This window comes from Peromyscus eremicus, chromosome 16_21, assembly GCF_949786415.1.
Source record: "Peromyscus eremicus chromosome 16_21, PerEre_H2_v1, whole genome shotgun sequence".
Lineage (NCBI taxonomy): Eukaryota > Metazoa > Chordata > Mammalia > Rodentia > Cricetidae > Peromyscus > Peromyscus eremicus.
This window is the reverse complement of record NC_081432.1, coordinates 25,150,573-25,175,201: the sequence shown is the minus strand read 5'-3', so window position 1 is coordinate 25,175,201 and position 24,629 is coordinate 25,150,573. Positions and strand designations below refer to the sequence as shown.

The window sequence follows — 24,629 nt, the reverse complement described above, 5'->3', positions numbered from 1 at the left end:
CAACAGCTGGCATCAAAGGCCCAGGTGCATGCTGGGGTCTCACAGACTCCTGGCCACGGGGTATGGCAGCCAGAGACCAAGCCTGGAAGTCAGACAACCTGGCTTTGGATTCCCATTTCCCCTCTGTTAATTAACTGTGGGAGTCTCAATGTTGTCATCCACAAAATGGGCTAAATTCTCCTCCCCTGTCCTGAACTGACTCATCTTGCAATTCCCTGGGGCTGGACAGGAGGCTTGGCACAGTGGGCACTCCCTGGTGGGGAAGCTTTTGTCAGAGGTCTGGACAGCTCTGCCCCTGCTTGTTGGGTGGTGTCAAGGCACATCTGTGTTGATAACCCTGATCTGTGCCCTAGAGGCACCTGCATTGACTGCCCTAAGGAGGTTGCCAGTGTGAGCTATGCAGTTTTGCTCATGGGTGACTTGGGTAAACCACTAAACTGCCCCTATGCCTCAGTCTTCTTTTCGGTATCTGTAAAATGGGCATCTCAGCAATACTCATGAAGTAGGGCTGTTTGAAGGTTAATGGAAAGTCTATGTGGGCGCTAAGAACAATGCCAGAGACACACTGATACCACCTGTTCACGACTGTCACCAGCACCAGATCCTTTATTGTCAATCACCGAGGGGCATGGAGCTAAACCAAGTCTCCTTGGAATATCCTGTTTCCTGCTAGATGAGAAGAAGCAGACTGGGCACTGGAGGCCCGGGGCAGTGACTCACCGTGGCGTTGACCGTGAGCTGGTACGCCTGCGTGACCTCATAGTCCAGCTCCCGGGTCACAGTGACGATGCCGCGGGCACTGTCGATGGCAAAGAACGGAGACGGGGGCTGGAAGGAGTAGAGGACGCTGCCACCTGCGCCCAGGTCGGGATCCGTGGCATTGACGATGAAGATGGGGGTCCCCACCGGCGTGTTCTGGGCGAGAGCAAAGTCAACAGGAGGATGAGCTTCGCTTCCCCAGAAGCAGCTGCTTCCACCAGCCGCCATTCCTCCGCCCCACGAAGGCCATTAACCGCGCCCCTGCAGCCAACCGCACCCGGCCTGTCATTTCCATTCTAAGCGGGTTTGGAGGAATGTAAAATGCATGATTTCTTTTTCCTCTTTTTTTTTTTTTTTTTTGATGGCCTCCTGGTGGCTGTAAGAGCACTGGTTCCAAAGACATCCTGCTTATCCCAGAGTCCTGGAAGAGGGGCCTTTTGGTCCCCAAACCCATTTCTTGGTGGATTCGCTTCCTTTGTCCGGTGCCCCTTGGCTGCCCAAGCTGCGGCAGATTGCCCTGGAGGGTGACTAGGATCCTGCCTAAGGGGACCTGTCAAGGGCAAGAGTGGGAGGTGTGTACCTGGGTTCAGGCAGCAAGGGCCTTGGAGGCTCCAAGGGGAGGGGCATCCCCTGTCACCCCTGGGTCTCAGCAGCTTGTCAACTGAGTGTCTAGAGGTTGCCCACCTGTTTCCACCTCTGAGGAGCCGTCCAGGGTGTTGCGACTTTTCTGTTCTATCATTCACGTAAGCCCCTGTCCTTTTCTGGTTCAGGGTGGCTGGTTAAGGCCACTTCCTCATGAGGCTGGGATGGGGCTTCCACATTCCTCGGGAAGGCTGTATACGGCCACTGTTTATATGCCGTGCCCTGTAACTAACCACCCTGGTCTGTATGCCTTGGCCAGTTCTCACCCTCCCTCAGCCTGCAGTCCCATAGGCCTCGGATGGCGTCTGGCACACAGACTCGTCAGTGAACAGCCCCGTGAAGACATGGTAAGATCTCAGCAGCACTAAGTGGGTATATTCTGAGTGTCTGCTATACCACCTGCCCCTGTTCACCCCCATCTCCACAGCGCCTGCTCGTCACTGGCTGGCTGGATTTCTCTACACTATAGAAAGCTCTGGACACATTGGAGGGAGGACATTCAGATGAGGGTCTTTGCAGAGAGGGAAAAGCAAAAACCACCAGTTATATAGCTATTTGCTGCACCCCAGTTATTGGGCAACTGGTCCAAACCACACAGTGAGGAGATGGGCAAGCAAGGCCTTGGGTTCAAGTGCTGCTGATTCCAAGCACATGATCTCAACCCCTACACCAAAGGCTGCCCTACAACCATGGCATTGGCTTTTTCAGATCAACCAGAGCTTCTAGAGAGCACAGCTACTGAGTTGCTGTGGTCCTCCCTGAGCTGGTCAATGCTCCTCCATTGACCACCAAGTATGGGGTTGATGGGATGTCCCCCCAACACTCTGTTGACGGGAACAGGAGACTGGCAGTGGGAAGCCCCTCTCCTGTTCACCATTTGTGGCTCCCCAGTACCCTTGGCACAGAACATCCCACACAGACTGGCCCTGGATTGCCCTTCATGCGTTATTTCCTAGTTGCATGGAGCCATTTGTACGGCTCCAACCCAGCAGTTCCCTCACACCTCTGGGCCTCTGAATGAGCTTTTCCTCCACTAGGTCTGCCGTTTCCACTGTGGCTTCCTGGGAAACATGTTCTTTCTCTTCAAAGGGAAGCTAGTCTGTCGGGGACAGAGTGGACAGGTCCTAGGGTTTCTGTCATATGGCCAGAACATCAGATGGCATTCCAGCCTCACTGTGTGTCTCTGAGTTCGTCACTTCAGCTCTCTGTTCCTTAATTCCCTTTCTTAATGCTACAGTTAAGGCCATCTTATTGGGTTAGCATGGAGAGAGCAGACTTACAGCTCACTAATGTCAACTTTCCAGCATCTAAGTGTCCAGAAGGTAGAAGTTATGATTGTCCCATCAGATCACCTATTCGAACTGTACAGACGGAGCCACCTAAGGGCAGGTTCCAAGAAGCACAGTCAGCATTAAAAGCACCATCCTGGGCATTCCCTGTCTGCTTCCCCTGCTTCTGCACCATAGGGTAGCCTGCTCTGCACCCCGCTCCCCAACTCAGACCTCAGCTCCCTTGCTTGCTGGCTTCCTGATGGACTCTACCAATTGGGAGTGGGGGTAGGGCTGACAGGAGCTCAGAGGGAGGAGGAAAACCTGATGGTAAGACCCCACTCCTCCCTCGGAAGGTTCTTCCTCCTTTCTCCCATGAGCCCTTGCAGTAGGAGGTGCATCCCTCCATGGCCAGCCCATGGTGCTTCAACGGTCTTATCTTCTTCCACCTCTGCCTACCTGCTTGGATCCTCCACATCCCTCAAAGATCCTATGTTGAAGGCTTGTTCCCCAGCCTGAGGCGCTCCTGGGAGGCAGCAGAGCCTCTAAGAGGTGGGGCCTAGTGGGGGGAAGTTAGGTACTGCCTTCTCTCCCTCTCTCCCCCCTCCCTGATTCTTGATCGCCATGAACCTTGCTCAATCACATACCTCCCACTGTGAATTCTACATCACTACAGATCCACGGCAATAGAACCAAGCAACTATAGGCAGAAACCTCTCAGGCTGTGAACCCCAATAAATGGTCCCTTCTTTTAAGTCAGTTTCTTTCTTCTCTCTTTATGTGCATATATGTCTGCCTGTGTGGTCATGTTCAGATGCATGCCCATGAGTGCGGGTATGTACGCATGTGTGCATGCAAAGGTTGGTACTAGTGTCTCCCTCAATCTATTTTTTGAGACTAGATCCCTCTCCGAACCTGGAGCTGACAGTTTCAGCTAGACTGGCTGACTCGTGAAGCCTGGGGATCCTCCTGCCTCAGCCTCCCTGGCCCTGAGATTATAGCCACATGCTGCCACAGTTGTTTTGTTTGTTTTTGTTTTTACATTTTTTGTTTGTTTCTGGGACTCAAACTCAGTCCTCATGCATATGCAGGACACATTTCTCCAGCCTTCTTAAAACGATTTCTTTGGGTATTTTGTCGCATCCCTTTAAAGTGACTAACACACGACCCTCTTGAAAGTGGGCATTTTACAGACATGCTTCCATTGGAGCTAAGATGATCTCTTTCCTGGGGACCCTGATGGTCACAGTCACCTGCAAATCTCTAGCTGGAAGATGGAGCTCCCTTGGTGCAGGGCTCCATGAAGACAGCCTCCACATGATGCTCCCTCAGCTCACAGTTCCACTCCCTACCCACTCCCCACTAAAGCACACACGTGCCCAGACACATTTTAGAGACACCAGCCTCATGCGGCATACAGTTCAGCTTCAGCAATATGCCCCCCCCCACATCATCTGAGGCCCAATCTCAGAGGGATGAGGACATTTCACCTGTCCATGCTTCATGGTCTAGGGCAAAGTCTCTCAGATTCTCTGAACATCAGATCTCTGGAGTTAAGAGTGAGGCCCAGAGAACACTGGAGAAGGGACCCTGGGCACAGTGTCTCATATAGTGAGCACTGATTTAATTTCTGCGTAACTTAGGATAGGTTTTAGATGACCCTGGCAAAGAGCCCTTCATAAACTTTGAAGGGACAGACACTGGAGAGAAAAGAGTGCTGACTTCCTGCATTTCGGGCCCTGGGCACCATGCTCCACCAAGGCTCAGCTCACACACTGGAGTTTCTCCAGCACCAGCTGCTGCTCCATGGGATGCACAGATGTCTACACAGGCCTGCCGTCTCAGCACAAGTGGATTCTCAGGGGCCAGGCGAATCTGGTCCCTGTAGACAGTGGATTCTGGAGGCTCAGAGCATGAACCTTGAGTCAGACCCCTGAATTCTGAATCTAGATCTTTCTTCTACCAGGAGACCTTCCGTATCAACTGTTTAACCCCTTTTGACTTCTGTGTCCCCAAGTGTAAAATGGAACTGTTAATGGCACAACCTCTCAGGGATGATGTGAGAAAGAATTACATGGGATGAGGTGTGAATAATAGGATATTCATCGTACTGGACCAAGTGCATGGCAGAAATACCCAACAAATAGTCACTGCCCAATAGTGCTATTCTAGTAGTGAAGTGGCATCACAGGCAGGGGGAGAGGAGCCCCCACTTAAAAGGAGGAAAGCCTATGAATGAATTTCTTCACCTTGAACTTGGACAGGCACCTCGGGGATGGCTCAGTGAGTAAAGGCACTCATTGCCATGCCTGATGACTTGAGTTTGGGTCCTGGGACTCACATGGTAGAAGGAGAGAGCTAACTCCTATAAGTGGTCATGTGTGAGTGTGTGTGTGCACGTGTGAGTGTGTGTGTGTGCGTGTGTGTGTGTGTGTGTGTGTGTGTGTGTGTGTGTGTGTTCATGCGCGTGCGCGTGTGTACACAGGCAAATAAATGTAGTATTTCTTTTTAATTCAAGTAGAAAGCCTGTCCATGTATTGGTTTCTGGTTTCTGCAAAACTGTGACTGGGAAAGAGCCCTAGGAGACCCTGTGGGGGTTGTGCAGAGCCTGTAAGAGGAGGAGAGAATTGGGCCTAAGATGAGGGGTAATCTGAGGCCAGGGACATCCCTAAACCAAAAGGCCAGTTCTGACTATGGACCATTCTGGATGTAGGGGCTTCAGGATGATCGGGTCAGACCCCTCATTTCACAGATGAGAGAAGTGAGCCCTGAGTGGTATTACGTTCTGTTCCAGGTGAGCCATGGCTCCTGATGGGTGAACCCGGTCTCCCCTTGGCTCCTGATGGGAGCTACAAATCAAATGTTCTGGTTCTTACACAGGCTCTTCTCAACCTCCCCACAGAAGCCAGTGTGCCTCGGCACCCACCCTCCTCCCTCAGCTCTGCTCAAGAGATGAAGCCAGGTCACATGCCAAGCAATGTCAGACCCAGGATATATTTGATTGGTGCAGGAGGTGCACTCCTGACCTGCACAGGCCAATCAGATGGGGTCTTGGAAATTAAATCCATTTGCTAAGGGAATCGCAATGGAAAGATTTTTGCCATCCCCTTAGGGGTTGGATGGGCATTGGGACAGGCCCCTGTGCAGTGAGGGGAACATCCATCTAGGAAAGGGAGGAGGTGAGGCTCCCTGAGTCCTTCCCATACTGGTCCTCACACACCCCTTTGGCTGTGGTGTGTGGGACCTGACTTGTGAGGTGTTTCTGGCACTTTCTTGCTTTATGGATCATAGCTCTTTGTTCCCATCTGGCACCCCTAGAATATGCCTTGACCACATGCTAGGGCTCCTTATTCCCAGACACTGTCACAGGCTCCTTCACATCTGCTGCTGACATTCTTCCCGGTTAGCGCCCACAGTCAGCACAGATATCCAAGCACCAGGCCACGGCTCCGGGCCACAGCTCCGGGGCCGCACCTCAGAGGCAATAAGGAGAGAAGAATGAATGGTCGTCCAGTGAATGTTGGCTCCAGCTTCTTGTTAACTGTCCCCGGACACGCCTTTGAACGTGCAGATCTACGCAGATCTCTGCAATGATTCACGCGGCTGTGGCAGGTGACAGAGTGGGCAAGAAACAGCCTGATCATGCACTTGTCGCAGTCAACCTGGAGTGATGCTTCTATAGCCCTTGTCCCTTCCAAACCTCCTCAGGCTGTCCCTTTCAGCAAGTGGCCCATACCACATAGGTCGCAGGCAGGGCAGGCCTCTGCCTCCTCCAGGCCCCATTTTAAGCTCCACATCACTTGCGATGGGCCCGCTGTAAATGGGCCACCCTGTGCAATTCTGAGACGAATAAATCTTGTTGCTACTCCTTGGGGTGACAAGGGAATAGACTCTGGGAAAGTTCTGCCGTGCTCAGGATCTTGTTCGTTAATAATAATGATGAATGGCTTGCTTCTCCCATGCAGGGTGAGCTACGTTCTACTCCAGGCTTCTCTGGGGGGTGGCTTAGGGTGCTCACTGGAACAGAGTAGAATGGGGTGGAGGGGGGGGCCGTGCACTGCCAGGGAGTGAGGGGAGGGAGAGGGGGAGACAGTGGGTGGAAGGTTGGAGAAAAGGAGAGGAGAGAATGACAAGAGAGAAGGACAAACAGACACAAAGAAAAGTGGGGTTGGGACAGGGAAGAGGACAGAGATGGGGCCCAAAGGGAAAGAGGAATCAGAGGGAAGGAATATACTGGAGGAGCCAGGGGCACAGTTGTTGGGACAGAAATCCCAACAGAGGACAAGGAGACACTGTGAAGGGAAAGTTGTAAACAAAGGGAATGAAGTAAGAAAATAGCTGACTAGATACACACACACACACACACACACACACACACACACACACACACACACACACACATATATATATATATATATATATATATATATATATATATATATATCTCACTTCGTGGAAGTGCTTGCCTAGCATGCACAGAGCCCCGGGTTCAATCCCCAGCTCTGCATATATCCAGCTGTGGAGGTGCACACCAGTAATCTAGGTACTGGGGAGGTCGAGGCAGAGGGATCAGAAATTCAAGACCAGCCTGGGCTATGTGAGACTCTGTCTCAAAAAAAAAAAAAAAAAAAAAAAAAAAAAAAAAAAAAAAAAAAGACAGAAAACATTTTTAAAGGACAGAAAGGTAAGTGGGGAAAGAAAAGAAGGCTCACAGCTCACACCCCTCATATCATGGGAACCCTCCCTGACGAGATGAATTCTGTACCCTTGACCAAATCTAGACAAACTCGCGACCATCTCTGCTTAGGTGCCATCTCTAAAGGCATTATTAATATTTATAGAATGCCTGCTAGATGCAGCTACAGTCTTTAATATCTTATTATAGAGCCTGTTAGAAAATGCATTAGTAATAAATTCCTGACAGATGGAGTTCTGACAAGGTGCAGGTGGCTTGGTGGATCTGAGTCGGGAAAAGACCCTTCTGGAGCATGTGTGAGCTACTTAGAGGCTTGGGGGCCATCCCAGGGTAAGGCGGAGGAGGGGAGAGAGGTTAGCTGGGGATGCAGCCTGGGTGAAGGCTGGTCTAGGTTAGAGGAGACAGGACTGATGAAGGAATTTCAGAAGCAACAGGGTGCCTCGAATTCCCAGCACTTTCTCAGACAATGAGGAGGCTCAGCCCTAGTACAACAGGGAGGATGATTGTCGGGGTCTCAGGGCCAGGGAAGCATCTGTGTTTTGGGGTCCCATGGATTCCTTGGCAGGGTGTTACTTTCAGAGGTCTATGTGACATTCCTGTTGTCACCTATTGGGACCATGGAGGAGGAAGAATAGGGTCTATAGGACATATAGGACAATAGGGTCTATAGGACACGCACTGAGGTCCTGGCTCACATAGATCAGAAGTGTGGACATCAGGAAGGGCAGGTGGAAATGGCCGATCGGAGGATCATGAAGGAGTAGGGACAGGCATGTACCTGGTCTCTCTGGAGCTCTCTGTGGTCCCATTACGGTCAAGACAGGGCACTCTTATGCAGGCACAAACCTACATGTGTAGATCTGTGGTCCATCCCTATGAGGGAACCTAGGAGAACTCATTTCATGGAATCTCTTCTCTTAACCACTGTCTGCTCTCTCTTCTCAGAGGGGTAGTATGTGCACAACCTAAGGCTGCCAGAAGACTATATTTCCCTGGGATTGCATCCTGAGTAGTCAGATCTTCCCAGAAAATGTATACAACTCTCTGATGACAATTAGGGTAGTCACCAATCTGATTACAGTAGATGGCACCCTCTCCACTATTGCTAGGAGTCTTAGCTGGGGTCATCCTTGTGGATTCCTGGGAATTTCCCTGGCACCAGGTTTTTCCCTAACCCAGAATTGACCCCTTTACCCAGTAACTAACTGATGGAAGCAGATGCAGAGATCCTCACCCAAGCACTGGGCTGGGCTCTGGGAGTCCTCTTGAAGAAAGGGAGGAGAAATTGTATGAGCCAGGGGGGTCAAGGTTATGACGGAGGAGCCCATAGTCAGCTGACCTGAGCTTGTGGGAGCACATGGACTCTGGACCAATAGTTAGGTAGCCTGCATGGGACCAGCCTAGGCCCTCTGCATGTGTGCAACAGTTGTGTAGCTTGGTCTATTTGTAAGGTTCCTAGCGATGAGATCAGGACCTGTGCCTAGCCCTTAGCTGGCTTTTGGGAACCTGTTCCTCATGCTGGATTACCTTGATACAGGGGGAGGAGCTGGGTCCTCCTCACTTGATGTGCCATGCTTTGTTCAAGCCCATGGGAGGCCTGCCCCTTTCTGAATGGAGAGGGAGGAGTGGATGGGGGTGGGGAGGGAACGGGAGGAGAGGAGGGAGGGGAAACTGTGGTCAGTAGGTAAAACAAATGAAAATAATGTTAATAAAATGAAAAGATTTAGGTAACTCTGAGCTCTGTTTTGCAGCACGTATTGCCTTTGCAGGAAGCTGTGAAGACATTGACCACATGCTTACTGAACGGTCGCTGGCTCCTGACTGTGACCTGCAGGAGTGCCTCTGGACTTCCACTCCCCAGACTTGTCTTTCTGCCATTTGCCTTGGCCCCTTTTGAGTCCTTAGACCGTCTCTTGTCTGTAGAAGGCACGGGACAAATATTGTCAAAGGCTCAAGGCCTTCGCAGCAAATATGCAGACAGGACACATTCATTTCTGTTGTGGTCTCGGCCCCCTCACCAAGATGACAATAAGCAAATTAAAAATGCATAAATCCACAAGGGCAAACAACAGGAGAGGAGACCACAGCACACGAGAGATGCCAGTGCAGCTCTGGAAACTGGAAATAGATGGTGTCTTAGGAGGCAAGGAGGCTGTGCCTGGAAAAGCCCAGGATCGGTGGACGCCACATCACCCTGCATGGGAGGGGGTGTGTCGGGCTGAGGACGGGAAGAGAGGTGGAAGGTCTTATGGACCCAAGTGAGGTTGGGTCTCCGGTTCTTGCCGCAGACCGCAGGTTCCTTTCTGGATGGCTTTGTTAGGGGGCTCTGGACTCCAGGCTGGGAGCTGAGGCAAGGGCTTGAGTGGATTCTCATCTTCCTGCTTCTCTCACTTCAATCCTGCTAGTCAGCCTTCAGAAGCTGGGCAGCCAGGCAGAACACAGAAAACCAGCCCAAGAGAAAACTCAAGGAGCAACATGCCAGGGGGCTCTGATAGCAACAGGGAAAGTCTTGCCCAGCCCCCACCCCACATACCCCAAGCACCCATGATGAGTGGGCAGAAAGTGAAATACATAGTCACTCTTATACACGGAGAGAAAGTGGAAACCTGGGTAGGCAGTGCATACCTGGGATTTCAGCACTCAGGAGGCCAAGGTAGGAGGACTTGCTGCCAGTCTGAGACCAGCCTGGGCTACAGAGCAGGAGCCCGTTTCAAAAGACAGGGAACAAGGGAGGGAGGGAGGGAGGGAGGGAGGGAGGGAGGGAGGGAGGCAAGGCAAAAAGCAACCTGTGTCTTCAAAATCCAGTCAGGACAGAACCTCTTTGAAGTAGGAACATTCCAGGAGGAAAAAGAGCCCAGTAGAGAATAAAAGTCAGCTCAGGGGGCTGAGGCAGGAAAGTCAAAAGTTCAAGGCCACCCTGGACATCTTAATGAGGTCCTGCCTCAAAATGAAAAGAGACAAAGAGAGGCTGGGGGGTTTGTAACTAAGTCATAAAGAACTTGCTTAGCATGTGTGGGGCCTTGGGTTCGATTCCCAGTACTGCAGACAACAACGAACAAACAAACAAACAAACAAAAAGGAAATTCAACAGAAGAGTTGGAAATGAAGAAAGTTTTCCCAAGCAAAGTAACTCAAAGATGAACATGGGTGAGAGAAGAACATTAGAGGAACAGCTTAGACCCAACCAACCCAAAGCCCAACCAACAGGAGTTCACAGAGAGGTAGCAGCAGGAAGCTTGTCATACAGGGGTAACAGGAAAAGCGCCCAGACTTAAGTGAGACGTGAACCCAGATAGTTTCAGAGATAGACCCACACAAAACCATAAACTTAGACCTTTCCAAATATGAATATGTGTTGGGGGGGACCCCAGAGATTGTAGAGAGAAAACAAATGCCCACAAGAAGATCAAGAGTCAAGCCACCATCCAGATTCTTAACAGTAAAACATAGGCTGGCGTACGGAGGAGGAAATGAGCTCATAGAATGAGGAAAACTAGTTCTATATCCAGCCAAACTATCCATGAGTAAAAATGTAAACACATTTTTCAGATAATTTTTTTAATTCCCATAAATCCCTTTTCCTGGTGTATTCTATCAAAAGGATGATAGAGACCAAGAAAGAAAAAAAATGATACCTATCAAAAAAAAACAGATCCAATATAGGAGAAAAGGAAGGAATTCCTTTTAATACACTAAGAGATAATCAATTATGCTAGAATATTTAGGGGGCACTTAAGTGATAGGCTTTTGGAACACAAAATAAGCAACTAAGAGAAGTGAATAAATTCTAGGACAAACAAAAGAGGAATTATATAAGTAAGTACAGCATATTATGTGGCTCATCTAAGAATAACACTTACATAATCATTACACCAGACATACTAAATGTGATTTTAGCTAACAGGGTGGCAATAATTATGTTTTAAGGAATGGTGGGGAATGTTAGTGGTGTGTGTTGGTGTTTGTATGTACATGTGTAGTTGTATATGTGTTATGGAATTTGTCTGTGTGTAACAAAGATAGGTAGGAATGGGTAAATGTCAAATTCTCTCTTCCACAGTCACTAGCTAATATCTAAAAGTGAACAGTTTAAGTGAACAAAAAAATGAGAAGGTAAATTCCATAAATCAGAGGAGGGTGTCTCGAAGTAGGGAAAAATGGAGCAGAACCCTGCTGTTTTTATTAGAAGCCACACCATACTAGAAGACATTTAAGCTCACCCACATGTAATTTTGATTAAAATTAATATGAAAAAAAATGACAACCTCACCACAGCTAGACCCCCGAGGGTCCCTCTCCCTTCCAGTTCTGTCCCTTGTGGGAAATCCTGGCAAACTTGCTGTCCCAAAGTACACTTCTATCTTCTCACTTCCTCCTCATACACCATCCCTGGCTCTTCCGTGACCTCCAAGGCCAACGCTCTAGACCCTGAATGTCACCCTAGCATGACCAAGCGTTCTATCTCCAAACTTACCTTTCACTGCTGTCCCATGAGACTTCTACTTTATTCTCTGCTGTCCCATGAGACTCCTACTTTGCTTGATGATTCCAGCTCTTAGTTCTACCAGGTTCCAGCTCTCACATTCAGGTTTGGCTGCAGACCTCTTCCTCTGTCCCACGTACATACGACCCTGACTACCCCACAGATGCTAGACATTATGGCTGATGGAACCTCCACAATGGTATTGCCGTCTCACTCCCATCTCAGAGCTTGCTCTTCAAAGCCAGGTGTGATACTCAGTGTGCAAAATGGACCCAGCTCCTCCCTTTTCCCATAAAGGCAATCTGAGGCAGTTTCCTCACTCCATGCCAACCAGTGACCTTCCTAGAGGATGAAGGACAGAGCCCATCCCATAAGTGCCCATATTCCAGGGCTGTCTGACCAGCAGGTGCACAGGGAGGCATGTGGCAGTATAGAGCCCTATGCACCAGGGAGTATGCAGCTGGTAGATCTGCCTGGCAGCTGCCTGGAGCCCATGTGTACAGAAAGAAAGGGCCTGGATAGTCATGTAGCCCTGTGTCCACAGGAGTCTTAGCCTCACTACATACTATTCCAACACCGGTCAATATGGCTGCCTACCTAAGGACTGGACTGGACTGGACTGGACTGGACTGGAGCAGGACCCTTGGGATCTGGCTCTACTATTCTCACTTGTCGTCCTAGCCTGAGCTGTTAGTGTGATTGGATGCTGGAGGCTTCATCCTGTCTCAGCCCAGCTTCTGGTTTCCAAGGAAATGGAGGGATCCATGTGTGGACCATTACCTTCAAGACAATTGGCTTGAATGGAAAGACCTAGAGACAACTGTCTGCACCTCTGGGTTAGGCTCTTGCTGTTCTATGGCCCTCTGTAAGACTTCCTTCTTGGTGGTTATAGGATATCAGTGAGCGAATATGAAGCCTTGGTTTTCCCAACCAGAAAATGGGTATAATAAACTCTGTGCTGCCTTCAGCATAGCTGGAATCGACATGGAAAAAGTTGCAATGGCCTCAGAGTCCATGCTTTCTGGGTATCAACATACTGCTCAAAATATTCCTGGATTTCAGATTTCCAGGTTAGGAGTGTTGAACTGGTTAAGTCTATGTAAACACACTCAAACCTGGAAATCATTAGAAACACTCCTGGTTCTGAGGAGTTTGGATGAGGGATACTCATTGTGATATGTTCAAGAATCAAGGTTTTGTGGGGGTTTGGGTTGGTGCTGGGGCCAATGTATACAGGCCTCACATCATGGGTGAGGCCTCAGGTTCTTTATGCCCAGTGCCGTGAACAAACACACCAACTCAATCAAAGCCCCTAACAAAATCTTCACACCCTCCTACAGAGTCAGAAAATTCCAAGAACAGAATCCAGGGCATGTGGTAGGCAATGGGAGTCTTGCTAATAAACTGACCTTGAGTCCAGGGACGGGACCAGAGGCTGGAGCTGCAGGTGGTCCTGAGACCCAGCAGATTTTGGATGCATGGAATCTCCTAGAAGTTTTTTTTTTTTCTTTTTTTTTTCATAGACTTTCATGTAACTGGGGTAGTAGCAGCTTCCATCTGTTGAGGGTTTCCTATATGGGGCTCTATATGTGTCGTCCCAGACAGTCTACACAGCAGCTGGACAGCAGACAGTGTCACCCCTCCATCCTTTGGATCCCAGAACCATGTGACAATGCTCACACCCCATCAGGCTGCTCCATAGCCTAAGCTTTTAATCATCACGTGGCACCGTCCCTAATGCTCAGGAGCAGGGTGTGATGGACAAAGGGACCTTGGGAAACTAGGACCCATGCTGCCATTTTAGTTCAGTACTAGGGTCTGCCAGTGATGGCCAATAGTGCTTTGGAAATGACTTGGGCCGTTTTAAAGCCCCAGATTCATAAGTGACACAGGTGTCAGTGTTCTTAGGGGGAAGTATCAGGACTGGATGAGTAAGTTACTAGGACCCATCTGTCCTGGACATGTTTAGAAAACATGGGACAAGACTGCCTTGACCATGCACACATTCCCTATCTCTCCAACTAAAAAATGGTGAGGTCATTAAAAATTTCCTTGTGGAAGAAAATACAGAGAGTGGGGTTCTGAGGGAGTTTGTGGTAGAAGCCCCAGCTGCACACTTTGTGCGCTCTAGGGAAGCTGAATAGGCTCTCTGATCCTCAGTTTCCTAACAGTGAGATGCACACAATAAGATCTGTCCTTATGGGAACCACCATGGAAAGTGTTCAGTGTGCAGAAGGTGTTTAAGAAAGATTAGGCTCTAGCCTCCTGGGGCAGACATAGGGGTGAAGCGTGGCCATCTTGCAGACAAGGGTCTATGAACTATAATGTGCTTTGCAAACGTTACTTCTAGTTGGGAGGGTTGGAATCAGAGGGGATGACATCAAAGCCTGAGGCCCCTGCCCTGTTCTAAGCAGAGATATGCACATCCCACTCTATCTCCAACCCAAAGGGGCTCTATCTCCCAGCCCTAAGGCTCATTTCTTCCCTTAATGATGGGTTGTGCTAAACAAATTAATATGTAAATTTCCTTAGGGCTGGCCTTACAGCTCAGGAAGCTATTGCTAATGAATGAATTGGAATAAGGAGACAACAGATGCAATGGCTCTCAGTCTCCCTCCTCCCTCTCCCCTCCGGCTCCTCCCTCTCAGGTGCTCCACATCTTTACCCAGCAGAGTCCACAGAGGGAGAGGTGGGTGCAGAGGCAGCAGAGGCTGGGTAGGGGTATGGTGGCATCGGCTGCTGAAGCTTGTTCCTCTCTCGCTCCTGTGGCTACAGCTACCAGCCCTTCAGGCGGTGTGGACCTGTCACTTAGCACCTGGGGAGCATCTGGATGGACAGAGCCAGAGGCAGGAAGGGCATAGGGACAGCAGGAGAAGGCTTCACACTGGCTGCAGGTTTGCTGAGGACTGGCTGGCACTAGCCTTGAGCCGGACAGAATAGGGTGACCAAGAAATTCACTAGGTCCTGGGGACTATGGGAAAGTGGTTTAAGTCTTAGTAGGTGAAGAGGAATTGGAAACCCAACATGGTGGCACACACCTGTAATCCCAGCACTCAGGAAGTGTAGGCAGGAGGATCAGGAGTTCAAGAACACCTTTAGCTACATTGTAAGTTCAAGGCCACCCTGGACTACATGAGACCCTGTCTTGAGATGAGATGCCTATACCCAGTACTGGTTGGCACTAGCTGGAAATCTCTGAGTAGGTACCAGTGCTGAACCACCACCAGCCTCAGTCCTGTACATTCTTAGAAAATCTTGTATGGCGCCAGGGTAGAGAAGCAGACCCTGGCTTAGCAGCCCAGGCTACAGGTTGGAAAGCCAAGGCCCAGGGAAGGAAGGGGCCCTGGTTGTTGTCACTCAGATGGTCACTGGAGAGCTCATTCCTGACCTTCTCCTACCCTGACCTAGCAAGGATGGAAGGTGATTGCCCAATCAGTCATCATGTAGATCATGTAGACCATGTAGACCATGTGGTAGACCATGTGTAGACCATGACCCAGAGCCCCGAGGATCTGGAGCTGTGTGGCCCCAAGTGTAGTCCTGGACAAGGTACAGCCACACCCTTTCTACTGTAAAAGGTGGTGACTTAAGTTTTTCCAGATGCCTGGTTGGAGGTACCCTTGCTGAAAAGCTAGCTCCATCCTCAGATACATAAAGGCCCTGGGTTTTGAAGGAGGAAATAAAGTCATCTCCTTATCTTTCCTTTTTAAAGAGCCTCACTTTCTACAGGCATATGTGGCACTCTCAGGGATGGGATAAAACAGATTCTGATGCTCCACCCTGCCGGGGGGCTCACCCTGCACCAGGCCTATAGGGCACCATCCTACAAAGGGGCCATCCACAAAGGAAGAACTCAGACGCAAAGGGTACCACAGGCCAAGACACAAAGAAGCCTGATGCCCTGTGACTCAGCTTCCTTAACTCTCTGATGACTGCCCCTACCCCTAGGGATGGGTCCTGCAGACAAAAGAATTCTGCATCATCTAGTTTAGCCTGCCTGATGTCTAGTGACCAGCTTCATCATTGCCAAGGATTGGCAGCCTTGGGCTCTATGGCTTGCCTTGAGGTGGCCAGGAGACCCACTCACCTAAAGAACTTACTTTGGAGGAAGAGAACATCCAACATGGCTATCCTTGGGGGCTGTCCCAAGATTGGGGTTGTGCATTCTAAAGACTGAGATAATAGAGCCTTTGTCCCTGATGTTCTGGGCAAGTCCGGGCCTGTGAAAGGCATGGGGCAGGGGCTAGCTCCTTGTTAACCCTGGTCTGCTGGACTCTTCCACTGGCTTCAGGCACACCCTATCACATGTAGACTTACAAGATGGCCTTCAGACAGACCCCCAGAAAAGATGGAGGCCCAGAAATCTCACTCAAGAGTAGTCCTTGGACATGCACAGCCTCATGAACAGAGTAGGGAAGGTACCCCTTCAGTGGGTCGAATTGAGCAGCAACCTGAGAAGAAAGTTCCAAGGCCTCTCCGACCCCACCTACAGTTAAGGATACAGAGACATCTCTACGAGAATGTCCTCCCATCCTTCCTCCTTTCTGTCACCACCGCCAGCTCTCAGCAGCCCCCAGGCTGGTCCTCTGTCCAGTCCCACGGGAAGTGAGAGAGCTTGGGATAGAAATTGCTGCCTTTCATTAAATGGAGTGCTAACACCATGAATTTCAAATGAAACCCAGATGAAGAGGACCCTGGCAGCCTCACCTCCATTTGATATTAATTGGGCGACACTTTGTTTTAATGGTACATTAATTAATGCAGAATCTGCGCGGAAGTCCGCGTGACACTCACATTAATACAAATGAATTCATTACCATCGGTGTTATTACAAGAAATGACAAATAAATCTGTAACAGTGGGACCCTTCAAATAATAATCACGAATCATTAGGTCTGTGCTCCGCTCTGTTCCTTGGGACTGGTTTTCAAATGTGTGTGTGTGTATGTTCTACACTTTCGTGTTGGGGGCTTGTAGGAGGGTGCTGAAGGGTTGGCTCTTGACTTTCATCCCTCCCCCAACCTACAGGGTCTTTCTTTTTTCCAAAGAGCTTACCCCCAGATATGGAGCCCCTCCCATGTCAGGAATGAAATTGAGGTTGGCCCTGCAAAACTCAGCTTTGCCCAGTGTATACATTGCCCTGTGGTTGGGAGAGCGGGGAAGGAGTAACAGCAATGAGCGCTCTCGGGTGCACCTGGGCTGTAGGGTTTCCCACAGTGAGGCTGGTCTTCATGTTGCACTCCCAAACTTCAGGCACCTTGAGGAGGAGAATTCTGGGGCTAGTAAGTAGCATGGTGTTGACGTATAAACTCTCTCTGGTCCTCAGCGTATTTCTCTGTACCCATTGGAAAAGAGAACCATGCAGAGAGGTCGAGGGGCTTATGCCCAGCCCTGCAGAGTTGAAGCCAAGCTTGGGATGCAGCGCTGACTTAGTATACAGCTTCCAAGGCTCCAAGTCATCGCAAGAGAAGCTCCTTGCGGCCCAGGAAGGATTAGCGCCCTGGGGACAGCAGGGGATAGCTGGGTACACATGGCGGTTCCATCTACCTCTCCATTCCCTTGCTTGTTGCTCCATTAGGGACCCCAGAAGCTGTGACTACTGACTTCTCCCCAGTTGCCTCTCACACCCTCAGATTGCCCTGAAGTCACAGTCAAAAGCTTTTTTTATTTCTCTGGGGGTTAACAAGCAAAGTCCCAAGAAACCACAAGAAGCAAGATCCTAAGAGACCAGCTTGGAAGAAGGCACAGGGCTGACTGGCCTGAGTGACTGAGACTGAGTTGGCATTCTGAATGGCTGGCCCACAGGTTGCCTCTCTTCCATTTTGTACTCAAGGGAAGACTGTTACCAGCAAGGCCTAGTAGCAGGCTTCAGAACTCCCATCCAGGCACACCAAGCTGTTGCTGTCAAGGGGTTAGAGTAGCCAAGTGATTTCAAAGTTGCTTGGTACCCGTTTTCAGAAGGTCCCTCCAATGGAGGCCTTTGAAATGAGATCCAGTCTCCTCTAACAGGGACACCAGAGAGCCCTTCAGTTCAGTGGCCAAAGGACTGTCACTAAATGACCTCCCTCAGGGGCCAGCAGACCCAGAGTCTGGAATTCTCTGACATAACTGAATTGCTCCTCTCCTGTGAGAATCTGCTATTGGTGGCATTACAGAGCAGAAACCTGGTCTCTAATGCCACCAATATTGACCTTTGACTAACGGTCAAAACAACATGGAGACCAAATCCAGTGTGCCCACCCTTGAGCCTCTGCTGATACACTCTATCTATGTGCCCTGCCTGATGACCTACCCTCGGCCTTCATCCTAGGATACTACTGCTCTCAGACACGATCCTGGCTCATCTTCAGTGGCTACAGCCCAAGGTTGGGGATTGGAGGGGGTGGGGGGGTGTTCCAGCTCTCTCTTCCATGCATGGTCTCCTTCATTCACACTGGCACCAAATGGACCAATTAATCACCTGACATTGTTAACTGTACTAATTACGCTCATTCTAGAAACTTGTGGAACAATTATTTACTGTCTCTGCCTCCTGAGCTATCAATCATGGTGATTGCAGGCATTCTGTCACTCTCAGACATGACAGTGGTGGCCCCTCTAACCTCGGAGCTGGCTTCTCAAGAACTCCTGGAGGGCTTTGCCTGGACTCAGGGTACAGCCAGCAGGTGGCTTTTTCAAGGAGACTGGCATGGCAATTTAAAGTCGGGTGAGTGTGCTACTCCTGAGTGAAGTCTATTATACCACGGTGCTTCCCCCTAGAAGATGAAGCCCAGGTACCACTCTGGAGAGTTCCTACTCAATCCGGTGTCTCTGTGGATGTGTACAGTGCCTTCTCTGGTCTGGTTCAGTATCACATCCCAAAGATCTATGGGAAGGCTATCTGTACATGGTAGACATTGGATTTTCCCAGGCTCCCCAATGTGGGGATCCCCAATGTGTATGGGGGGGGGTCTGGCTTCTATCCAGCCTGCTATAATACAGATCTGAGATTCTGTTCCCCAGAACTTGTTGACCAGAAGACAGTGTGTCTGGCCAGACAGGACTGCTACTGCATGAAGCAGACAATGAAGTCATGCCGCAGGGAAGGGACGGACCAGGTTTCTGCTCTCTAATGCCACCAGCCTGGGCGCTGACCCACAGGCTGTCTCCACTGAATATTCAAGGATATTCTGTCTCTGCACACTGCCGGGTGACAGCGCGCGATGTGAGGCGTGGGGCTGTCGCACTCATTCAGGCACATAGCAGGCTCCTGAGGGCTGTGGCTCCCTGTTCCCTGGGCTCCCTCCCCCATCCCAGACCTCCCACTGCCCCTGGTGCACACTGCCAAACATCAGGGCTGAAAGCACTTAGAGCCAACTGCTGGGCTCGAATCTACTGCCGTGCAGAGAAATGCACTCTATCACCGTGCAGTTGACAGGCTCCAGGTAGGCTGGAGGGGCTGCAGAGCCTTCCCTGGACCCCCGCCCCTCTCCTCCTGTGGGTAGGAGGCAGGCTGAAGAGCTCCTTAGCCCTAACCACAGCAGCCAAGGGAACTGTACCTCCATGGAGGCCCCTGGGTCCCAAAGAAACCTTGATACCTGAACATGGGTGTCTCAAGGACACTTTAGACTCTACATACCTAAGAAGCAGCTCCAAGTCTGCCCTGGAAATTGCATCCTTGGTTCTGTGAGTGTCGAGACAATTGTACTGTGTACAGCTGTAAGGCCGGAAACCAGAGCCGGTTTCCTGGTTCTCTGCTCTTCTCCTACCTCTCCTAACCCTCCACTCTTCTCTAGGCCATGACACGTGACTTCCTTACTAGCACACCCCTTCTCCAGTTTTTAAATCTGGTTTCTGATGCTACAACAAAATACCCGTGTCTGTATACTTTACAAAGAAAAAGAAGTTCATCTAGCTCACAGTTCAGAGGTTAAAATTCCAAGATGGGTAGTCCATCTGTGCAGCCTCTGGTGAGGATTCCTTGGCCATATCACAACGCGGTAGATTAAGAGTAGACAAAAGCCACTGGGTGTAGAAAGGTCCAACGCATGGGAAATAACCTTTCTGATAGCCAGCTTCAGTAAGATCTCATAGCATGCGAACCAGAATTCACCACTTGCTGGGGTGGAACCCAGGGCACATAGCCTTCCACCACCATACTCCTCTTTCTAGAAGGTTCCACCCTTCAACACTGCCACATTGGAGCCCAAGCTTCCAGGACAACAGACTTCCTGGGGGGGGGGGCGTGCAGTTTCAGACCATGTGCACATCCTACAGTCCTCTGCCACATGGACACCCCCCATAACTGGCATAAATGCCACAATCCTGCCCATGCTTTCCAACAGTTCTCCCACGGCTTTCTCTGGCTCCAGGGTCAATGTCACAACACCCTCCAATGTTCCACGTGGCATGGCCTACCAGCTTCTCTACCTCCCTTGCTCCAGACCTGCTTATACGTTTCTCTTTGTCACATGCACCAGGGACCCTACTGCCCTCACCCCCCACCCCGGGCCACTGCCCTGCAGCCCAACCAAAAATTTCTCTCCTCCTCACCTGCACTGACACTCACTTGACTGTCACATCTCAATCCAGTCTCACTCCTTCAAAACCTGGTCCAGCCCTAGTCTGGGTCAGGTTCCTGCTGGTCTTACCAGAGAACATGGGCTTTTCCTTGGGGTTCCAATCTCAACTTGGAATTTTATAGCTCAATAACCACCTGCTTACCCCGGACTCTGAGCCCCTCAAGTTGGGCCATGGTGGGTTCTACCCACTGTGTGTCCCCAGGGCCCAGGATGAGAAGGTGCTATTGAACCCTCACTCTCGTGTGTGGTATATGCATGTTTGTGGATATGATGGCCAGAAGTCAATGGGTCCTTGTTAGCTGCCTTGCTCAATTGCTCTCCATCTTGTTTTTTGAGGCACAGTCTCTCGCTGCTCACTGAACGTTTTGGCCAGTCTGGCATCTGCCTTTCTCTGTCATTTCCCCCTCATCACTTGGCTGCACCACCATGCACCACTTTTTACTGAGTGCTGGGGATCAAACTCAGTTCTCCACACTGTGCACTAAGCATTTCGCCCCCTGAGCCATCTCCTCATCTCCTGAATAAACATCTTTTCTGAATGGCAGGCAACCCCGACACCTGCCTTTGACTCTCTTCTTGAAAGTTTCTTCCTTCTGTTAATCCCATAAATATTGACTGGACACCCATAGGACCTATTCTCATGGGGCAGGCCAAGCAGCAAGTCTGCAGGCATCAGTCCCTCCCCATCACAAGGTCTGGCCTGCAAGAAGCTGGACCTGAAAGGTAGCTCCTGGTTTCTCCACCGCTGGGGTCTGACACCTGCTGATCTTTGCTTAGGCTCTGCCTGGAGTATTCTTCCTGTGTGTTTATTCAGTCATTCAACATGCACTCACCGAACACCTCATATGCGTCAACTGATGTTCAAAGGCGGCGACACAAGGAAAATGCCCGTCACCTTTCACATTCCACTGGTGGCCATTTCCAGAGAGCTGGAAGGCCTTGATTCCCTGACCCTGGCTGGGCTTGCTCTTTCCATGGGCCTGAGCACCCCTACCCTGCACGGTTGCCACCTGGCATGTCCCAGTCTGCTTTGTTTAAGAATCAAGGCTGAGCAAGGCACGCGAACATTTCGCCGCTGCCTCGCTCCCCACAGCACCTGGGACCACCACAGCCCAAATACACTCTTGGCATGAGGCAGTGACTCTCTCATTTCCAGTGTGTCTGCACAGGTGGAGGGAGGGAGAGAGAGAGAGAGAGAGAGAGAGAGAGAGAGAGCGCTGAGACAAAGTGGCCAGTGGCTGACATGAACAGAGAGAAGGTGACTCTGTCTGAAAGCCTCAGAAGGGAGGGTCTTTGGAATCAGACTTGGAGAAGAACAGCATGGGAGATGAGATCTACTTGCCCTGAGTGTGAGGACACTATGGCCATTGGATCACAGGACCAGATGGCCTTGAGCATGTGATAGGCATGCTATTACCTCAGTCTGAGCATTGCATATGGTGTTTGTGTGCTGAAATGCTGTATTGTATGTAACCCAGAAATGTGAGCAATTGCTATGTGTCAAATAAAACCATATTGGCAGGGGTTGGAGAAATGGCTCAGTGGTTAAGAGCATTTACTGCTACTAACAGATTCTTGCCTCTGTGGGAAACTGTATACACATGCACATACCTACACACATGTATATGCATATTAAATATACATAAATTACACAATACAACACACACACACAACATGCACTCAAAAAAAGTTGTGTCAAGAGGTGTTTGAGGACAGAGACACACTGGCCTTACCCAGGTTTGGCCCTTGTGATGGTTAGAGTCATTTGGAAAGAGAACTTTGGTTGGGGAATCACCTTCATAAGATTGGCCTATAGAAGTCTGGGGGAGCATTCTTGAGAGGGCCTAGACTACTGTGGGTGAGGTCTTGAGAAGTTTAAAAAGCAAGGCTGAGCAGGACACAGAGAGCAAGCCAGTAAGCAACAGCCCTCTGGGGTCTCTGCTTCAATTCCTGCCTCCATGTCCTGCCCTGCTGGCTTCCCTCAGTGATGGATGTAAGCTGCGGGATAAAATAAGCCCCTCCCTCCCAAGCTGCTTTTGGTCATGGTGTTGATCACATTTCCATACAGTTTATCACAGGTGTTTACCACACAGCTATCAAGGCAAACTAGGTCAGCCCTGGTAGTTCTCTTGGGTCCACACCCACCTGGATGTCCTTCTGATGTTGCCTGTAACTGCACGGAGTCAAGGTGAACTTTGTCATAACGGGCCCATGCCTGGAGAGCTGCCACTCCGTGATAGTGTGCTCAGGGAAGCCTGCGTGTCCACCTTGCTGGTGGCTGCTCAGGGCCCCTGGCTGTGCTATCCGTTCAAATCTCTCCTCCAGCAGCCTGTAGGGTGCTGGTGGCTTTCCTTTTGCGCTGTCATAGCTAGAGGGACAGCCTTGATGCTACCCCTGGCTCTGGCCCCAGAGATCCAAGCCCTGGGCCACCGCTAGGTCTAAATCTATCCATAAAGTGACCATTGAACTGTGAAGAAATTGGAATAGCCACTTGATGGGGGTCCTATCTGGCTGTGAAAGCAAGCAAAAGGGTTTTTGGCTCCTTTGAAGGTAGAGAGGGCATGAGACAGGCCTGTGTCTTCACCCCAGGCACCTGCAGCCAATGTTCGTTAGTACCGTGGCTCCTGCTTCACACCTGATTGTGGGAAGGAGGGCTGGGGATGCAGAGCACCCCGTGATGGTGCATCCACACCCCTGGGCCAGGGTGGGTCTTCCCACGCCTCTTCTCCATCCTCGCCTCTAATGGGTTAACCTCCCCCATAGCGTCCTCATTCCCTCAGCTAGAAGGAAGGAAAGTGGGTGTGGGCAGGCTCTGTCCAGGCCCTGATTGCTGCCTGCCCAGCCCCAGCTTGCTCTCATCTCCCAGCCTCCTCCACTCTGCGCTGCCCCTGCCAGGCTAGGCGTGATTGGGACCCCTCCTGCTCCAGCTGATTAGGACTCATTTCACCCGGCCGTTCCCACCTCTGTCTGGAAGCCTCCTCAGTTATTAAGGCTGTTTGCCGTCCACTCTCCTGGTCCACTGGATGAGGTGAGCTTATTCGATTTGATTTCTCCCCCACTTTCCTCTTTCCCTCTACTTCTGGCCACGTTGTTCATGTCTCCAGTGAGTCACACAGCCCCAGAGTTTAGGAAAAAAAAAAAAAAAACTAGGAAAATTCACTTCAAAAACCTCAGAGTAAAAATAACTATAATAAGGCCAGATGACTAATAAAAGCTTTGTCGAATGTAGCTTTGATTAAAAGATGACTTCTCCTCCCTTTTTCCTACCTCAGCCTGAAAAGGCACGCCTGGCCCTTTAAGGCAGGAGCTGCTTGAGGGATGGGGAGTGAGTGGTTAATCCTCTTCCGGTTTACTTTCTCCTCAGTCCTTTTTCCCAGTCAGGACCCCTCTGCCAACATGCCTAAAGATCCATCTGGCATTCACTCTCCCTTCAGTGCCCAGCTACTTTGCAGGGATCACATGACCAGGAAGAAGTAGCTCTTAGCATCCACGAGCCCCACCCCTCATGTGGGGGGTATAGTCATCAATGGGGTGCTGATGACCAGCTGTACCTGGGGCCCTAAACTGCACCTTGCGGGTGAAGGTGACGTAAGAACTCAGGCCAGCTTCTATTGTCGCATCTGTCAAATAGGAGAAGAACCTTTCTCCTTTCCAGTTGTGGCCTGGAGAGTTAAGGACTGGCGGTCCAAAGCAGGCTTCTGATGAAAGGCAAGCTGTTCGCTCGGATGTGGAAACCAAGTCACTTATGGGAAGCTGCAGCCCCCACACCTGCCTCACCCCCCCACCCCCGTCACAGGAGAGTGAATCTCAAATTTGTTCAGCCACCACCGAGAGGAGAGAACACTGGTCATATGTGGACCTAGCAATCGGGCAGCTGGCCAGGGCCCTTGCCACCCAGACCAGGGGAGCTGGACTCTGAAGTCTGTAACAACATATTCCTTACAGGCTTTCTGGGAAATTGAATTCCAGAGGGGGCCAAGCGACGACTCCTGCTGGGCCAGAAGTGGGAACCTTGTTCCAGGAATTGGGGCCAAGGGCTGCTCGACTCCTTGCACACTGGACCAGGTGCTTAGCTCCCAGGCCTCAACGCCCTTCTGTGGACAGGGCTCGGGAGGAGATTTTCCTGACTCAGGCTGCCACAGCTTTCCACTCTCTACCCTTGTGCTGCAATACGCCCGGAGCTCTGCATGGCAACCTTGGCCCTGAGTGGCAGCATCTGC

General features: G+C 50.5%; 1 protein-coding gene across 1 annotated transcript in view; it reads right to left on the bottom strand.

Annotated features, from left to right (window-relative positions):
- The window catches only part of LOC131893821 (cadherin-23), a 309,989-nt gene that overhangs the window by 159,299 nt on the left and 126,061 nt on the right, over nt 1–24,629 (bottom strand). The window contains exon 7 of the mRNA XM_059243908.1: nt 721–915. Coding sequence (XP_059099891.1) covers nt 721–915 — 195 coding nt within the window. The remainder of the gene's footprint in view (nt 1–720; nt 916–24,629) is intronic.